Consider the following 20256-nt stretch of genomic DNA (forward strand, 5'->3'; position numbering starts at 1 on the left):
CCAAGCACAATTTGAATGTAAAAATCTTCATCTTGAGTTTAAGACACAATGAACACTACCGTAGTTCCTGAAGATGGCAGTAATGCAACATAGAAGGATGCTGGTTTGCCGTTAAAACAAGAGGAACATGCTTTGTTGCGTCTGTAAAATAACCATGAGTTTCTGAACATTGTTAAACCTGTAGGCAGAAAGCAACACGGTCCTATAATGGCAGGGGTCCTCAACCTTTTCAGGCCTGGGGGTCCCCAGTTCAAATAATCATATGTGAACTGGGGACCCCCCACCCTGACAAACACTTGGCATCGTAGGAGTTGAGGCATTACATCTAGTTTGAATATTGTTAGTGGATACCAATGTACCAAAGGCAAATGTCCATGTTAAGTTATATTTAATCGACAATAGTTTTCTTTGTCTTTAAAATAGCAGATCTACAAGCTCACAAAGCCTCGCAATGGGAGGCGTTGTGAGCTTGTAGATCAGCTAATTAAAAAGACAGTTTGCCTCTTTCATAATTAATATTTGACAATTGTTTTATGGTATAGTTTGTTGATTAGTTTTGACACATTCATTTCAGAGGTATTCAAAATGTCTTAAAAGTAATTAAATGGTCTCTTTATAAACATGCAGATGGCCTGTATACATAAACTGTATACTGTATGTTGATTTGTTTACTGTTGAGTGAGAAAACAATGTTGCACATTAAAGGGATAGTTCACAAAAAAAATGACATGGTGAAAATGTGTGCACATCTTTGAATATGTATGTTTTTTTAAAGCAAACATTTTTAACCCAACCCCCCCCCCCCCCCATCTAAAAATGTTATACAGAAGCAACGATGTGACTTAAAAAAATAGATTTTCTATATATTCAAAGATTTGCACACATTTTCACAATTCTTCAAAAAAAAATAACAGATCTACAAGCTCAGTATAGCGTGCTATTTTTGCCAAATAAATCTTAAAATGACAGAGGGTTAAGCTAATCATCTGGGGACCCCCCCAAAATCATGTGGGTTAGGTTTAAACACACACACACACACCTTTTGTGCAAAGGGGAGGAGTCCAGCACGGAGCAACATCACACAACCTTTCAGCTCAACGTTGTTCTTCTGAAGGACAGCCAGGTCTTCTGGACGCCCGTAGTTACCATACACAACCTTACCCTGAAAACACACACACACACACACAGGTTACATATACACAACCTAACCCTGAACACACACACGTGTACATACAGTACATAGTGAACTTTAATGTATTATGAATGCAACATTGCACTCTTAGTTTACAGACATTTAGAAGTTAATTCCAGGTACAGAACTGTACAGACCAGTGTACATTTAGTCGACTAAAACTGTGACGAAAAATGTTGGTCGACCACCTTTTATCACTGACAAAAAGTACATAAAAACTAAATAAAAAGTAAGCCATAATGACTAAAACTCACTCATCCAGTAGAGCTTAGACAAGTCATTTTATGCTCGACTGTCACGCTCTGAAAATAGTCGACCAAATATATCGACTATTTTCGGCACAGTGTGAATCAGCCATTACGGCCAAACAGTGGCATCAGTTCAGCAAAAAGCTAAGGTATGGCAAGGTTAGGGTTGGCAACTCCCAGAGATTAAAATAAGGGACACGTATCCTGGGCGTGCAGCAAAGCGGCACGGCCCCAAAAAAACCCAAAAATGCATAGAAAACTATGCATTATACCTATAACACAATACAAACACAATGGTCTTACACCTGCATTAGGCTACTATTCATGATTTTTTGGCACCTGCCATACCTTGCCATACCCAATTGACGCCCCTGTGGCCAAAATACATTTTAGTTGACTAAATCAACTGTAGAATTTAATTGACTAGAATCTTATGATATATTTAGTCGACTAAAACTAGACTAACACTAATACATTTCAGATGACTAAAACTAGACTAACACTGAAACATTTCAGATGACTAAAACTAAATGTGATTTTATTCAAAAGACTAAAAACGACTTAAAAAGTAACACCGTTGCAGACTCACCTCCACGGTTCCTGTTGCACTGTAGGCCAGGTAACCCTTGGGCTCCAGCACGTCTGAGCCAATCAGGACGCGGTTCGGACGCTTGCTGCCAATCAGAGAGAGAGAAGATAAAACAGGCGGACACCATTAATCCACCGGACCCATCTGCGGGTCGCGGGAGTAAATGCAAGTAAATGTGACTCTTTCTTTTGTTATTAACATTTCAAAAGATTTTCAAAAATGTCCCACATTTTGTTCACAGTTTTAGCGTCACACGTTGTGAGCTTGTAGATCGGCTATTTTCACAAGTTTGGGTCCCGGGGCCGACATCAAACTTCTCCTTTGGGTCTGGAGCTAAAATGTTTCTGTGTTGTTATCCATGTCCTCACTGTATTGATTCACCGCCTTTTGCGATTATTTTAATGTTGTTTTATGCTTCTGCTTTTCTTTTTGGCTTTATTGTTAAATTAGTTGTGACATTGTAATGTGATTCAAATGTTTGTTATCAGGGCAAGAGAGCTTGCTCTCAATGGGTTTCCCTGAATAAATAAAGGAAAAAGAAAGAAAGAAAGAAAGATGGAAGACGACCTATAACTGTATAATATCACATATATTTACACAACAGGAGGATGTGTTTTTGTCTCCGCCAGGCCGAAAGGCATGGCGAGAGAGTATGTTTTACCCTCCGTCCGTCCTTCCGTCCGTGTGTGTGTCCTGTCTGTGTGTTACCAGCTAATCTCCGGCACCGTTGGCTCGGTCGCTGCGAAACTGTGCACACCCACTCCCTGGATGCCAATTCAGAACCTCTGCCCCACATTTTTCACATGGGCCTGTTATAGCGCCACCAGGAGGCCGATTTGAACAAAACCCATTTTTTCCCATTACACCTACAGCTTTTAACCAAACGTCATGCAAATCGGTACACAGTATCTCTATAGTCATGTGATCAACCCGGATCTGTCCGATTTCCCATATTGCATCCTCATTGGCTAAGGTTGGCTTCCAAACTTTGCAGGATTGGTCCGTTTTGAACAAACTGCCTCCAATCATGAACGCAGCTTGCCATTTCCATAAAATTGCACACGCACATTCCCACTAGGCCGAGGAAGAAATGCCACTTGAACATTTTCAAATCAGCCTCATGGTGGTGCTATAACTGGCCGATTTGCATTTTTAACTATAACTGCAACCGATCTGCGTGACACTTTGCACGCACACTCCCTAGAGGCCAAGGAAAAACATTGGACTGCATTTTTCACATCTGCTTTTTACAGCGCCACCAGAAGGCCGACTTATGTAAAATATTCCTTCAGATTCTGTCCAAAAAACACGCAAATTGGTACACTGCATCTCCATAGTCATGTGATTCTGATGGATCTGTCTGATATTTCATATTCCATCCTATTTGGCTTACAGTGGCTTCCAAAGTTTGCAGGATTGGTCAGTTTTAAACAAAATGCCTCAAAACATGAATGCAGTGTGCAATTTCCGTGAAAGTTTGCATGCAGATTCCCACTAGGCCGAGGAAGAAATGCCCCCCTTTTCACATTCACATTGGCCTTTATAGCGCCACCAGCAGGTCTAATTTAGCAAAACACATTTTTGGAACAAAATGCCTCAAATCATGAATGCAGTGTCCCATTGAAAGGCCTAAGAAGAAATGCCACCCTTTTCACATTGGCCTATTATAGCGCCACCAGGAGGCCACAATAACCTACCTGACCTGGCGGAGACCTGTGCTCCAAGGTATTGTTACAAATAGGTTTCCCGCCGGAAATGGGTTAATCCATTAAGGCCGGGAAGGCATCTGTGTCATTTTAATATTTCTTTGGCTATTCAAAAATAGCAAATATACAAGCTCATATATCTGCTATTTTTGAAAAATGTTGAGAATTGCTGCAAGTCTTTGGGGAGTCTGCGGCCGAATACTTGACTTGATATTATAGCAACTGTTAGGATTTAAAAGACATTTGTAGAATTCCCAGAAGCAAAAATGTTACGATAAAAAATAACAAATAGTAGATCTACAAGCTCATAGCGTGGCACTCTGTGCCGCGCTAAGAGCTTGTATATCTGCTATTTTTGAATAGCCAAATAAATCTTAACATGACACAGATGCGTTCCCCGTCTTAATGGGCTAATAGTTAGTTAAAAGGTTAGAAACAGTTAGTGTAGGTTTACATTCTCATGTGTGTTGGGAGTTTCTTGACATGATCGAGGTTTCAATATAAAAGGTCTCAGGGTTGAAGGTGGAAACTTTGGTCACCCCCCCCCACACACACACACACACACACACACCTTTAAAGCAACCCTCTGTGGTATTGGTTGGCATACTTTGTGTTCATATGATGAACATTTTCTATGCTGTCACTGTCAGGGGTTTTCAGTGGTGAGATGTTATTTTTTAGCTTATAGTTATACATGTTAGAGACCTTTGGGTTTGGTTGTCTGTCTTTCTTTAATCAATTGAATTTTGTCTTATCTTTCTGTTTCTGTTTACACACACACACACACACACACACACACACGGCTTGTAATTTCGGTACACTGTATCTAACGGTACACTGTACGTACAGTACGTGTGTGTGTCCAAAACGGTTACTTTTCAGGATTCAAATTAACAAAAGTAGCAGATCTACAAGCTCAAAATGCGGCGCGGTTTCGAGCTTGGAGATCTGCTACTTTTGTTGCTTTTGTGTGACGCTGTGGTAGTATGAAGTTGGGCCGTTCATTTACGAAAAAACACAGAAGGTTAGAAAGTGGAGATAAGAGGTTTCTGCCTGAGAGCGCACGCGCACGCTCACACACGCACACACACGTTACATACAGCATTGGTTCTCAAAGTGGGGTCCGGGGACCCACAGGGGTACTTGAGGGGGTTCCAGGGGGTCCCCAGCTAAATGATGGATGGGAACCAAATGGACCCTTATGGGTCTGTAACTCTGAGAGTGTACAAGTGGAACCAAATGGACCCTAACGGGTCCATTTGGTTCCACTCTCAGAGTTAAATTAAAATTGATTTTACAATATGAATTGGGGTCCCAGAGATAGAAATGCCATTAAATGGGGGTCTGTAGCCTAAATGCATGTCAAACTGGGGGTCCTTGAAATTAAAATGGTTGAGAATCACTGCAAGAGAGCTGTAAAAAATCTTCTCTTATGGGGGTCCCTGGCTTATCCTTTCAAATGGGGGTCCGTGGAGTAATAAGTGTCAATTTTGGGGGTCCTTGACATGAAAAAGTTTGAGAACCACTGACATACAGTATACACAACCTTACCCTGAACACACACACACGTGCATACAGTACATAGTGAACTTTAATGTATTATGAATGAAACATTGCACTCTTAGTTTACAGACATTTAGAAGTTAATTCCAGGTACAGAACTGTACAGGTCAGTGTACATTTAGTCCACTAAAACTGTTGGTCGACCACCTTTAATCACTGACGAAAAGTACATACAAAACACACACACACACACACACACACACACACACACACACACACACACACACACACACACACACACACACACACACACACACACACACACACACACACACACACACACACACACACACACACACACACACACACACACACACACGTATTTTACCTGTCCTGAGTCTGAAGCTGGACATAGTGCTTGTCCGTCCACGGCTCCATCTCCTGTTTCTTGAACTGGTTGTAGATGAGGTTGCCCAGGGACATGTCTTCATCACTTCCTGCTACACGGCTGGGCTTATCCAAGAGACTACAGAGACAACAGACCAGTGGTGTAAAGTAACTAAGTACATTTACTCAAGTACTGTACTTAAGTAAACATTTTGGAATTCCTAAGGAAGGAATGGATGGAATGCATGTGCTAATAAAACAAATAAAAAAAGTAATAAATAGGAAGTATTAAGTTGTTTTTTTATTAGCACATGGCATAGGGCTGGACCACACATGGACAAATGACATCATCAACGTGTGACCGGAGTGGTCCCTATTGAGTGAAAGATTAACTATTTCTAAAATAAATACAATATTTGAGGTGTTTTTAATTTCTATTTTTTGTTATAAAGGGCAATTATAATAAGGCTTATTTGCCAGGGATCCTTTTCATGGGTTATTGCTGGCTGACAGACATGACTCAGTGTTTCATAACTGTGTGTATTGTACTGGTCTTGTGCAGTAGTGTAAAGAAAATAAGTACATTTACTCAAGTACTGTACTTAAGTACACTTTTGAGATACGTTTTCTTTACTGGAGTATTGTACTTTTACTCCACTACAATTATTTTTAAACTTTGTTACTAGTTACTTTGTGGATTTTGATTATTATTACAAAACCACTTCAGCCCTATACACATTTTGGCCATTCGAAAATAGCAGATCTACAAGCTCACAATGCGACGCATTGTGAGCTTGTAGATCAGCCATTTTCAAAGGTTTGTAATACATTTGAAGACGTGTTAAATGGAACATTCTACATACTTGAGTACCTTCTACCTTTGGTACTTTAAGCACATTTTGATACCAATACTTTTGTACTTTTACTGTAAGTACAATTTTGAATTCCGGAAAAAAATGGGGTGTGCCACATCTATGTGTTCATAATGTCAACAGGAAACCACCTTTTGCCTGACACACAGTGACTAAACTAGTGAACCATGAGAACCATGTGTTATCAGTCTGTCTGTTTCACCATGACTAAACACAATGGAACGCTTTCCTTCTCCAGGAAACTACCGTTCTATTATGTTAAAGATAATCTCTATACCTGAAGGTCATACTGTAGTTTACTATAAATAAGACTTAAAGGCTTTTCTTTGTTCATAATGTTATGAAAGCAGCCGGTTACCACACAGTATGATCTGCATGGGGAGATAAATACTTTATTCACTTGGATATACGTTAACATAACATCACGGTTCATCCTGGAAGATTTGACTTTTCCACCGCTAGAGCACTGGTTCTGAAAACCTTTCTGGCTGCGAGCCCCGAAGATCATCATATTTGAACTGGGGACCCCTCAAATTAAATCATACTAGTCCATACCCGTTGGGGATATGAGCATCGCTTTCATAGACCTGCTTACTTATTCCTCTGGCAAAATGTGGCAACACTGATCCCAATCCCATAGCCTGGGGGACCATGTACACGTAGAGTTAGAAAAAGGCTAATAAACAGCTTGAATGTGGGTAACGTGAAAAACAGGCTTCATCACGGTGGGCGTTTACTAATGATGAATGACCATGAAGTGCAGAGCAATGGCTTCCGCCACAGAGGAGAACCAAGCACTTCAGACAGACTGACGTTCTGTTAATTATATGTAGGATTTGAACTGGGGACCCCCCAAAATAGTCATATTTGAACTGGGGACCCGCCAAAATAATCATATTTGAACTGTGGACCCCCCAAAATAGTCATATTTGAACTGGGGACCCGCCAAAATAATCATATTTGAACTGTGGACCCCCCAAAATAGTCATATTTGAACTGGGGACCCGCCAAAATAATCATATTTGAACTGTGGACCCCCCAAAATAGTCATATTTGAACTGTGGACCCCCCAAAATAGTCATATTTGAACTGGGGACCCGCCAAAATAATCATATTTGAACTGTGGACCCCCCAAAATAGTCATATTTGAACTGGGGACCCGCCAAAATAATCATATTTGAACTGGGGACCCGCCAAAATAATCATATTTGAACTGTGGACCCGCCAAAATAATCATATTTGAACTGGGGGCCCCCCACAATGACAAGCACTTGGAATTGCAGGAGTTGAGGCATTACATTTAGTTTGACTCTGTTCCACAGATATATTTTAGTGTGAGGCGTTGTGAGCTTGCAGATCGACTATTTTCACAATGTTTGCCTCTTTCTTATGTAATATTTGACTATTTGGCCAATTTGGTATAAAAAGGTCTTAAAAGTCATTACATTATAACTGTATAAATATACCCTGTATATACTTATACTGTATGTTGCTTTGTTTACTGTTGAGTGAGAGAACAATGTTGCACATTAAGATATCATCTGGGGACCCCTCCACAATCATTTGAGGACTCCCCTGGGGGGTCCAGACCCACAGGTTGAGAACCAATGACCTAGAGAAAATGTATCCCCCTCAAACTAGTGAGCTGTTGTTGTTGTGATGCTGACATTAAGGTCATAACTAGTGATCTGTTGTTGTTGTGATGCTGACATTAAGGTCATAACTAGTGATCTGTTGTTGTTGTGATGCTGACGTAGTGAAGGTCATAACCAGTGTAAGTGACACATGCTTCATGTGAGGTCCAACCAGTCATTTCAATGTTTAGAGGCTTAGAGAGGAGGTTACACGTTGTTATTGTGTTAACACAGGTGGTTACAGTGTAATTTGTGTGTGCGTGCGTGCGTGCGTGCGTGCGTGCGTGCGTGCCAGTGGTGTAAAAAGTAATGTACTTGAGTAAAAGTACAAAAGTATCTGCATCAAAATATACTTTATGTACTTTCCCACTGATGTCAGGACAGCAGAGTCACTGCCCATCTTTCACCGCAGGCTGAAAACCCACCTCTTCAGGAAACACCACCCTTCCTCTCTGCCTTACTTGTTGTTAACTAGTTGTACGAACTCTTGTTTTATTGTTGTATGGTTTTATTGGATCTTATTTAGTCGATACACTTATTTGTTTAACTCTTTCTCATTTGTTTTTCTACAAGCTCACAATGTGAGCTTGTAGACCGGCTATTTTCGAATGACCGAAATGTATACTATAGGGCTGAAGTGGTTAATGTATGTTTTGTAATAACAATCTAAATCTACAAAGTAACTAAACTTTTCAAATACTTGTAATGGTAAATGACCTTAGAGTCTCCTCGAAGGCTTCTGGGCGGAGCTTGTCCTTCAGGAGGCGTGTGATGTCGTCCCAGTCCAGAGCGGGTTCAGAGGAGGACGCGTCCCCTCCCACCGCCGCCCCCCCCGCCGGGCTCCCCCCGTCCTCGGGGACCACGTCCCCGTCCTGCTGCGTGGCGCAGCTCACCGCCTCCCCCTGGTGGGGTCTGGCGTGGCTGGCGTAGCCCAGCAGAAAGCCTGGGAGACGGAAGGAAAGAAGATATACACCGTATCATATATAGCCTACCAGGTTGCTTATTTCTCACACTAAACATGGCAACGTTTTTAGATCCCATATTCTGTGAGGACAACTAGTCCTATTAAGAATCCTATTCAAGGATTTGCACACATTTTCACGAAAAAAGAAAAAAAAATAGCAGATCTACAAACTCGCAGGGCTGCACTTTTGTAGATCTGCCGGTTAAGTCAGAAAATCTTGAATTTCTTTTTACATTTTCAGGCCGAATCTATGTATGTATGCATGGCCAAAATAGGGAAGCCAGAGTTCATGTTAACAAACAATGACGCTGTGAGTCTGTCTACTGTATGTAGTGTGTGCTTACACCTGGAATGAACACACCCTGTCTCTCTGTCTCTCTGTCTCTCTCTCTGTCTCTCTGTTTCTATGTCTCTCTGTGTCTCTCTGTCTCTCTGTCTCTCTGTCTCTCTCTCTGTCTCTCTGTCTCTCTGTCTCTATGTCTCTCTGTCTCTATGTCTCTCTGTCTCTCTCTGTCTCTGTGTCTCTCTGTCTCTGTGTCACTCTGTCTCTAGTGCTTTGACATTTGGATGTTTAGACCTACAGAACCTGCATATAGAATCTGCCTCTTACAGTCAACAACATTGTCTATATCCAATGTTTCCCTATTGTTATTCCCAATAAAGCTAAATAAAATCTCTTGACTGAGTCCTAATGTGCAATGTGTGAAACAGCACAGTTTCCTAAACAATTAACACATTATGTAAGAAGCCCATCTACAGGCGGCGCATCGACAGCTTGTAGATCGGCTACTTTCGCTGCGCAACATGCTTCCATTTGGCTTCTGTAGATAGACTTCTGTTCCAAATAGCAGATCTACAAGCTGTAGATCACAATGTGTCGCATCACGACTCATTGTGAGCTTGTAGATCTGCCATTTTCAAATGGCCAAAAAATATATAAAGGGCTGAAGTGGTTAATGTATGTCTTGTAATAATAATCAAAATCTACAAAGTAACTCAAGTTTTCAAATCAGTGTAGTGGAGTAAAAGTACAATATTTGCCTCTTGAGATGTAGTGGAGTAGAAGTTAAAGTACTGAAAATTGGAAATACTCCGGTAAAGTAAAAGTTCCTCAATATTGTACTTAAGTACAGTACTTCAGTAAATGTACTTAGTTACTTTCAACCACTGAGGCAGGAGGCAGAGTTACATACCGACCACGAAGAGTATGGCGGTCCCCAGGGCCATGAAGCAGAGCGTCTGGCGTCTCTGTGTGGGGGGGTGTGGCTGGTAGGACGGCGAGCCTCCTTCTGGCCCCTCCCCCTCCTCCGTGGCCGTGTCGTCCACGACGCCGTTGGACAGCTTGACCTCCACGTGGGCGTGGCTTCTTGCTCCCTCCGCCTCCTGCTGCGGCTGCAGGGTGAAGCGGCTGTAGCGCTCGCTGTTTATCTGCACAGAGACAGAGAGACATAGAGATTGAGAGCTTGTAGATCTGCTATTTTTGAAATCACGAACATGTGTGCAAATCTTTGAATATATATGTATTTTTTTAAACCGAACATTTTAACTCAATGCTCAACAAGCTATGAGCTTGTAGATCTGCATTTGTTTTAACCCATTAAGACCTGGAACTGTGTCATTTTTAGATTTGAGCTAAAAAAGCATTATTTTACACTTTGGGCTATTCAAAAATAGCAGATCTACAAGCTCATAGCGCGGCACTCGGTGCCGCGCTATGAGCTTGTAGATCTGCTATTTTTGAAAAATCGTGAAAATGTGTGCAAATCTTTGAATATATATATTTTTAAAGCAAACATTTTTAACTCAAATCTTTGCTTCTGGGGGGTCCCTGGAACAAAATATTTTGACGGGGGTCCGCGGCCAAATACATATAATTTTGGGGGTCCTTGACATGAAAAAGATTGAGCACCACTGATATAGAAACATACGTTTTTCAGAATACTGTTGAGATTTAGGAGACATGTAGAATCGGCTTCAGGTCTCAATGGGTTAATCATGAATCTTTGAATATAGGCCACACACACACACACACACACACACACACACACACACACACACACACACACACACACACACACACACACACACACACACACACACACACACACACACACACACACACACACACACACACACACACACACACACAAAATATATATATATATATATTAAAAAATAGCAGATCTACAAGCTGCCGCGCTATGAGCTTGTAGATCTGCCATTTTTGAATAGCCAAAGAAATCTAAAAATGACACAGATGCGTTCCCGGATTTAATGGGTTAATAACATGTAATAGAATGTAATGCAAAAAAGTGCAGATTACGGGGGTGGGTGGGGATGTTAAAAAATCATTAGCTAATTTTGTTCTCCACATCACTGAGAGTAATACACAAGGTTAAAAAAAAACATTTCAGACAATTATCACCCAGCCCGTCAAGTCAAACACATTCATAAGCTGCTGCTATCATGTGTGTCCATCATTTTCACATTTCTTTGGCTGTTCAAAAAAACTGCAGATCTGCAAGCTCATAGCACTTGTAGATCAGCTATTTCTTTAATCATGAATCTTTGAATATAGGCTATATATTTTTTTTTGTTTTAATGCAAATCTTTGCTTCTGGGGGAACTTATGCTGCTATAATATCAGTGGTTCTCAAACCTGTTTCATGTCAAGGACCCCCCAAAATGATACGCATTTTGCCGTGGACCCCCATCTCAAAATATGTTGTTCCAGGGAACAAAATATGTTCATATGTTGAAGCAAAAATTTGAGTAAAAAATGTTGGCTTTAAAAAAATATATATATATATATATATATATATATATATATATATATATATATATATATATATATATATATATATATATATATATATATATATATATATATATATTCAAAGATTTGCACAAATGTTGCACGTTTTTTTTCTTCAAAAATAGCAGATCTACAAGCTCATAGCTTAATTACATTTCAGACAATTATCAAGCAGCCAGACAGTCAAGTCAAACGTGTTTATAAGCTGCTGTTATCATGTTCATCATCACCTACTGCTTCCTTACTGGAACACATTAAGAACTAAGAGATAAAAACACCTAGAATACTTTCAGAACAGAAACTATCCACACCTCCATCACACTGAAGATGGATCAGAGATATAATGTACTTCCTTAAAGGGATAGTTCACCCAAATGTCAAATTCCTAAGACAATAATTTGATGGCCAGCGGAACCGGTAGGCAGTGGTTCCGGTAGGAGACACAAAGGAGACTCTTTGTGTCTCCTACCGGAACCTCTGCCGGTCATCAAATAATTGGTTTAGGAATGAGACAAAAAATAAAATATCCATGAATTCAAGTCTCCATGGGGTGACTGATCTGTGTCAGATCTGTGTCATTTTAAGATTTCTTTGGTCGTTCAAAACATTGCAGATCTACAAGCTCATAGCGTATGAGCTTGTAGATCTGCAATTTGTTTAATCATGAATCTTTGAATATAGGCTATATATATATATGCGCGCACGCACACACGCACACACGTGCACACACACACGCACACAGTTTTTTTTAAAGCAAACATTTATAACTCAAATCTTTGCTTCTGGGGGTTCTACAAATGTCTTCAAAATCCTAACAATTGAAAAAACTTAATATCAGTGGTTCTCAACCCTGTTTCATGTCAAGGACCCCCAAAATGATATGTATTTGACTGCGGACCGCCATCTCAAAATATGTTGTTACATGGAACAAAATATGTTTATATGTTGAAGCAAAGATTTGAGTTAAAAATGTTGTCTTTAAAAAGAATATATATATATTCAGAGATTTGCACAAATCTTCACGATTTTTCCAAAAATAGCAGATCTACAAGCTCATAGCGCGGCACCCGGTGCCGCGCTATGAGCTTGTAGATCGGCTATTTTTTTGATAGCCAAATAAATCTGAAAACAACACAGTTGCCTTCCCGTATTGAGTGGATTAAGAACTAAGAGATAGAAACACCTAGAATACTTTCAGAACAGAAAGTATCCACACCACCATCACACTGAAGATGGATCAAAGATATTATGTACTTCTTTAGGCTGGAAGGAAGAACATTATATTATATTTTGACCTCCTTAGAAATAAAATAAACCATATTCTGTCTCCTGGAAGCCTTTCCTGAAATACTTAAACAGATAAACATTCCCCCTGATCTATAGAATGAAGGATTTCCTTGCTTATCATCCATCTTGTGTGATGATGGTGGGGAAAAGGTTAAAACATTGTTTTATTTTTATTTCCCCTCTTTGCATAACCTTCTGTATTTATATATAACAGGGGTCTTCAACATGTTTCAGCCCAAGGACCCCTTAGCTGAGAGAGAGATGAAGCAGGAACCCCCACTTTGACTACATATTGTATAAAACTGTGTTGCAGGTTAAACTTTTTCCATAGATTTCATAGATAGTTTCATAGACTTGTTTGACAGCGCTGTCAGTGTAGGATTCGTGTTAAAGGGATAGTTCACCCCTAAAATGATGTATTGTACTATGTGTCACCCCATATAGACTTGTAGTTGTAGTTTTTGTCTCATTCCTAAGACAATAATTTGATGACCAGCAGCGGTTCCGGTAGGAGACACAAAGAGTCTCCTTTGTGTCTCCTACCGGAACTAGGGGTCCCGGACCCCTAAAATTTAAACATTTAAAGAATAAAACCACAATGTTCTCCATCTACACATTGTCAGCATTCTGTTACTAAATGATACATGAATGGGACATTCTGCATAAGGAGTACTGTGTACTTTTGGTACTTTAAGCACATTCTGATTTACACTTTTACTCAAGTAAATGTTTAATTCCTGACTTTTACTTGTAACAGAGCATTTTTCAGAGCATTTTTCACAGTATTGATACTTTTATTTAAGTAGAATAAATGTTAAAAAGTACTTTTTCCACCACTGACCATAACATAACAGGACAGAAAGTGACAAACGATGCCTTAACGACAAAACAAACACACAGAATGAACAAACAGACAGGAATCAACTCACCATGTTGTTAAACGCAGATCTCACCTGCTCCATGGTTGAAGCCATGTGTTCCTGATGGAGACAAAAGAGGTGATGAAGTGGTTATGGCTGAGTGACAACGGAGCAGGAAGTTACACACCAACGCAACGCAGGCGGAGAATGACGGTTAAAAAACAGGGAAACAAAAAAAGGGCAGTGAGACGGCAAAAAGATTATACAAAAAATGATTTTAAAAAATGGAACAGGAGTCACAGAAACTAAACAGTGAGAATAAAAGAGACAGAAAAAGGGTAAAATAATATGAATGTAAAAATGAAGAACAAAGACCAAATAATAAGGAGAGACACACAGACACCCGTCTGTCCTGACTGGGATGTGAGACTGTTTTCTGTCAACACACTGACTGACTAAATCCTACTGATGACAGGGTCACACACCTGTGTGTGTGTGTGTGTGTGTGTGTGTGTGTGTGTGTGTGTGTGTGTGTGTGTGTGTGTGTGTGTGTGTGTGTGTGTGTGTGTGTGTGTGTGTGTGTGTGTGTGTGTGTGTGTGTGTGTGTGTGTGTGTGTGTGTGTGTGTGTGTGTGTGTGTGTGTACATAACAGTGGTGGTAAAGTAACTAAGTAAAGTAACTATTTACTCAGACACTGTACTTGAGTATTATTTTTTACTTTACTGGAGTATTTCTCCAGTGTTCAGTACTTTTACTTCTACTCCACTACATCTCAGAGGCAAATATTGTACTTTTACTCCACTACAATGATTTGAAAACTTTAGTTATTTAGTTACTTTGTATACAAAACATACATTATGTGCGTGCGTGCGTGCGTGAGACATAGAGACAGGGTGTGTTCATTCCAGGTGTAAGCACACTACATACAGTAGACAGACTCACAGCGTCATTGCTTTGTTAACTTTTAACCACATGAACTCTGGCTTCCCTATTTTGGCCATGCATACATACATTTGGCCTCGAGTAAAACATGCGAGTACTTCCTCCATCACTGACCACAGGCTACTTTCTCAAACGCAGGTGTTGAAACGGGAAATGGACAAATCTGCCTCTAACTGACAAGTTGAACTTGAAGCTCAAACAGCCTGATGCTCTTTAAGGTGACTCTCCACCAAACACACTACAACACACCAGTGGTGGAAAAAGTACTCAAATATTTTACTTAGGATCCTGAAAAGTGACAGTTTTGGATATAATGAGGTTTTACACCCGACAGACGATATTATGAAGTTTTCTTCTTCTTTGCCTCTTAAAGCATTTATAAATGCACAGTCTGACTTGTTGGCCTGGCGTCACAAAAGCAGGTTTTTATTGCCAAAAGCAGAAAGACAGCAGAAAGCAGAAGAGGGGAAAAAAGGGGGAAAAAGAAAGAAGGATAAACAGGCCAGGAACATGAATAACTACAGTGATGATAACAACCCTGTTTCATTTACAAACACTTCTGTGACACAAACAGTGGCGTCTTTCCAAGGGGAAAAATAATAATTCATAAAAACAAACAGAAAAGAAAATAACCTGAAATAATAAAGAAAAATTATGAATATATATATATATATATATATATATATATATATATATATATATATATATATATATATATATATATATATATATATATATATATATATATATATATATATATATAATTATTATTTCTTAAATTATTATTTTTAAGAAGCCCAAAAAAAACATTTTAAGTGAAGTTCTGTGAAAATGTGCCTCATTTTTTCCCCCTAATAAGAGTTTTTCCTTTGCTCGTCTGTCATCTGTCTCCTTGTTCTACTGTAAGTGGGCCTGTGAAGCCATTTGACACTCTGATGATTAATGGACAGACGTAGAATACATTAGACTAGATGATGACGTGTAGGAATATCTACAGTCACTTCCAGTCAGGTAGGGAGTCTGTTTATTTGTTCCTGGAACCCATGCATGTTACAATAGAGCTACTGTACTACTAGACTGAAGGTTTACTGTATGTGTAAGAGCTAACCGACAACTAACCACAATGTCCACATATTTCCAGGCAGTGGTGAAAAGTAACTAAGTACATTTACTCAAGTACTGTACTTTGTATTTTGACTTTACTGAGGCATTTCCAATTTTCAATACTTTTACTTCTACTCCACTACATCTCAGAGGAAAAAAATATTGTACTTTTACTCCACTACAATTATTTGAAAATTCGAGTTACTAGTTACTTTACAGATATACATTACTACATTGTAAAACATACATTAACCACTTTATCCCCATGTTATACCTAGGCTATTTGAAAATAGTATATCTACAAGCTCACAACAGCTTGTAGATCTGTATTTTCAAACATTTTAGTACTTTTACTTTTGGTAGACACAGGCCATTTACTTGGGAAAAGAGCATTTTTATATTGCAATATTGATACTTTTACTTAAGTAAAATAAAATGTGAGTAATTGTTCCACTACTGTATCCAGGGCATTTTCATTTCTGTAAAAAAAAAAGCTTTGTGTTTGCATGAATGGGTTGTAGCCATTATACCAACACCTTGAAGCATAAATTATATGGTTTCTGTCGGAGTGGAAAACCTCATATCTGTCTCAAACCGTTACTTTTAAAGGATTCATATGACAAATAAATAGCAAAAGTTGCAGATCTACATTACATTACAGTCATTTAGCAGACGCTTTTATCCAAAGAGACTTACAATAAGTGCATTGAACATAGGTAGGGAACGAAACTACTAATCACCAGAAGTCTGAAGTGCATTCTCTTCTAAAACAAGCAACTAAGAGTATACCTAGCGCTGAGGTAAAAGTGCAATATATCAGCTTCATACTGTCTTAAACAGATGAGACAAATAGGAAAATCAAACGAGCAAGAGATAAAACAAATACGTGTATCGAATAAACAAGATCCAATAAAACAAGAGCTCGGACAAATAATTGACAACAAGCTCATTTATGTGACGCTGTAGTTAGGATCAAGCAGGACGTTTACAAAATTTACAAAAAAAAACGCACAAAGCCAGAATATGGAGATAAGATGTGATGTTTCTGCTCCACACAGGAAACAGGAAATGGGTTATTTGGCAGAGACACCAGAGCAGCACTTCTACCTGTCAGTGCTGAGCTGAGTGTCTCTCAGGAAATAAATATGCATCAATCCATCCATGATGCTCTACAGCAGGGCTGATGCAACTTTAATGATGCAGAGAGCAGTGGTTTTCAACCTATCTCATGCCAAGGACCCCTACATTGAGATGCATATGTGTGGCCGCGGACCACCATCTGAAAATGTTTTGTTCCAGGGACCCCCCAGAAGCAAAGATTTGAGTTAAAAATGTTCACACAAAAAATATATATATTCAAGGCTATGTACACATTTTCAAGATTTTTCAAAAAATAGCCAAAAGCTAAGTTGTTAAAATTATTCTGATTTAGCTGGGGACCCCCTGGTACCCCGCCCCAAGGACCACTGGTGGTCCCCGGAGTCCGGACCACTGGTTGAAAACTACTGATGCAGAGGGCCACTATATTTCCACACTCACTCCAGAGGGAGACAATGCATAATTGTTGTTGTCGAGCAGAAACCACGTATCTCCATGTTTTCACTTTTTCCACGCAACTTTTGTCACACAAAAGTAGCAAAAATAGCAGATCTACAAGCTCAAAACGCGTCGCAGCGCGACGCAACGCGTTTTGAGCTTGTAGATCTGCTATTTTCAAATTATTTATACTTTTTATACATTTTGAACTTGTGAAATGGGACATTCAGCACAATGAATACTTTTACTGGTACTTTTAAGTCAATTTTGATTACTGGACTTTTTTAACTTGTAGCAGAGTATTTCTACACTGCTGTATTTATATACTTTTACTTAAGTAATAAATGTGAGTATGTTTTTCCACCACTACAGACAAACAACATGTGAGGTCATTATGGCTCATAGAATATGATCCTATCTTCAGACCCTTTAGGCCTTACAGGTAATAACAGTGCTGTACTAAATTTGTATTTTAAAAAATAAAGAGTTTAAACATTGCGTCGGTCATGGTCCCTAAACCCCTTTAAACCTGTAATAACTGTTTGTCGTGTTTTAATACGTGATATGGTGTTTTAAAAAGGCTGAGCAAGGAACTGCTGCAAATTATATGGCCTTGTTTAAATACCCTAACTACCTATCTCTCACACACACACACACACACACACACACACACACACACACACACACACACACACACACACACACACACACACACACACACACACACACACACACACACACACACACACACACACACACACACACACACACACACACACACACACACACACACAATACTCTGTTACAAGTAAGAGTCCGGAATTAAACATTTACTTGAGTAAAAGTACAATACAATTATTGGCATCAAAATGCACTTAAAGTGCCAAAAGTAAAAGTACTCATTGTGCAGAATGTCCCATTTCACAAGCTTTCAAATGTATAAAATGTATAAAAATTGTTTGAAAATAGCCGATCGACAAGCTCACAATGTGTCGCGATGCGACGCATTGTGAGCTTGTAGATCGGCTATTTTCAAATGGCCAAAATGTATATAGGGCTGAAGTGGTTAATGTATGTTTAGTAATAATATATAAAATAAAAATCAACAAATTAACTAAAGTTTTCAAATAATTATAGAGTAAAAGCACAATATTTGCCTCTGAGACGTAGTGGAGTAGAAGTAAAAGTACTGACAATTTTAAATACCGTCTCTAGTAACGTAAAAATACCTCAACATTTTACTTTAATACAGTACTTGAGTGAATGTACTTAGTTACTTTACACCACTGCACAAGACCAAGGTCACTGCTGTTCTCTGTCAACATGTGTGTGTGTGTGTGTGTGTGTGTGTGTGTGTGTGTGTGTGTGTGTGTGTGTGTGTGTGTGTGTGTGTGTGTGTGTGTGTGTGTGTGTGTGTGTGTGTGTGTGTGTGTGTGTGTGTGTGTGTCAACTCAGAACCTGTCTGTCTGTCTCTCTCACTGTGCCAACCCAACCTGTCTCACTGTCTGCCAGCCCAGGCAGAGAGACAGACAGACAGACAGACAGACAGGTTCTGACGTCAGTAAACGTGTTCAACATAAAGCCTCGTGGAGACAGAATAATAAAGTACAAGAAACACCAACATAATAAACATACTGTATATGAAAGACAAACAGATACATACATGTATATTATTATAGCTGAGTTACTGTAACTACACTGATAACACAATAGAATGAGTTTAGCCTGTAGGCTAACAGCTAATGATGCATGACTGTCAGTCATGGATGAACTTCAACATAGTGTTTGCACTTTCTCCCTTTCTGCTCCCTACATCTACATAAAGGTTCATATTTCACATATAAAGTGTTTACTTTATGACCACGGATGTTATTATTATGTACGGACCGTCAGAAGTTCCAGTATCTTCACTATTGTTATTTAATTTAATTTAATCTGATTGGTGGGCATTTTCTCCGCATTTCCTCCATTATGCTTTCAAGCGCGTGACCCTATCGGTTGGGAGGTGTATTGCACTCCTCTGATATGTTTTAACTCTATGAGAAAATGGCCATGGATCGGATTAAAATGATTTTTATTAAATAATACTGAATATACAGGTACTTCTGAGGACCCGTACATAATTATAACATCCGTGGTCATGAGGTAAACACTTTATATTTGAAATATTAACCTTTATGTAGATGTACGGGTCAGAAAGAGAGAAAGTGCAAACACCAGGTTGAAGTTCATCCATGACTGACAGTCAGTCTTGGATCCATGCCCTGCATTCAAACCACAGACTGTTCAAACACAGCCATGGTTCACATGACGCTCGTCTGTCACAACATTTACAACCCGTACATCGACATAAACGTTCATATTTCAAATATAAAGTGCTGACCCCACGGCCACGGATGTTACAAGTTAAAACGCCTGGGTCTAAGTACCCGAATCTTCCGTATTATTCAATAAAGAAGAATTTTAATCCGATCGGCGGCCATTTTCAATTTTAGATATATAATGTATCAGAGTGCAATACACCTTCCAACCGATAGAGGCGCATAAGTGAAAGCAAATGGAGAAAATTCAGAGAAAATGACCGGCAATCGGATTAAAAAGCTTTTTATTGAACAAT

General features: G+C 39.3%; 1 protein-coding gene across 1 annotated transcript in view; it reads right to left on the reverse strand.

Annotated features, from left to right (window-relative positions):
- Positions 1-20256, reverse strand: part of tfr1b (transferrin receptor 1b) — a 40127-nt gene that overhangs the window by 19489 nt on the left and 382 nt on the right. Inside the window, exons 2-7 of the mRNA XM_084048079.1 lie at positions 14127-14177; positions 10289-10523; positions 8849-9074; positions 5627-5764; positions 2030-2114; positions 1040-1162 (exon numbers count right to left, since the gene is read on the reverse strand). Coding sequence (XP_083904205.1) covers positions 1040-1162; positions 2030-2114; positions 5627-5764; positions 8849-9074; positions 10289-10523; positions 14127-14171 — 852 coding nt within the window. The 5' untranslated portion in view covers positions 14172-14177. The remainder of the gene's footprint in view (positions 1-1039; positions 1163-2029; positions 2115-5626; positions 5765-8848; positions 9075-10288; positions 10524-14126; positions 14178-20256) is intronic.

This window comes from Gymnoscopelus microlampas, assembly GCF_963454915.1.
Source record: "Gymnoscopelus microlampas genome assembly, chromosome: 22".
In the NCBI taxonomy this organism is placed as follows: domain Eukaryota; kingdom Metazoa; phylum Chordata; class Actinopteri; order Myctophiformes; family Myctophidae; genus Gymnoscopelus; species Gymnoscopelus microlampas.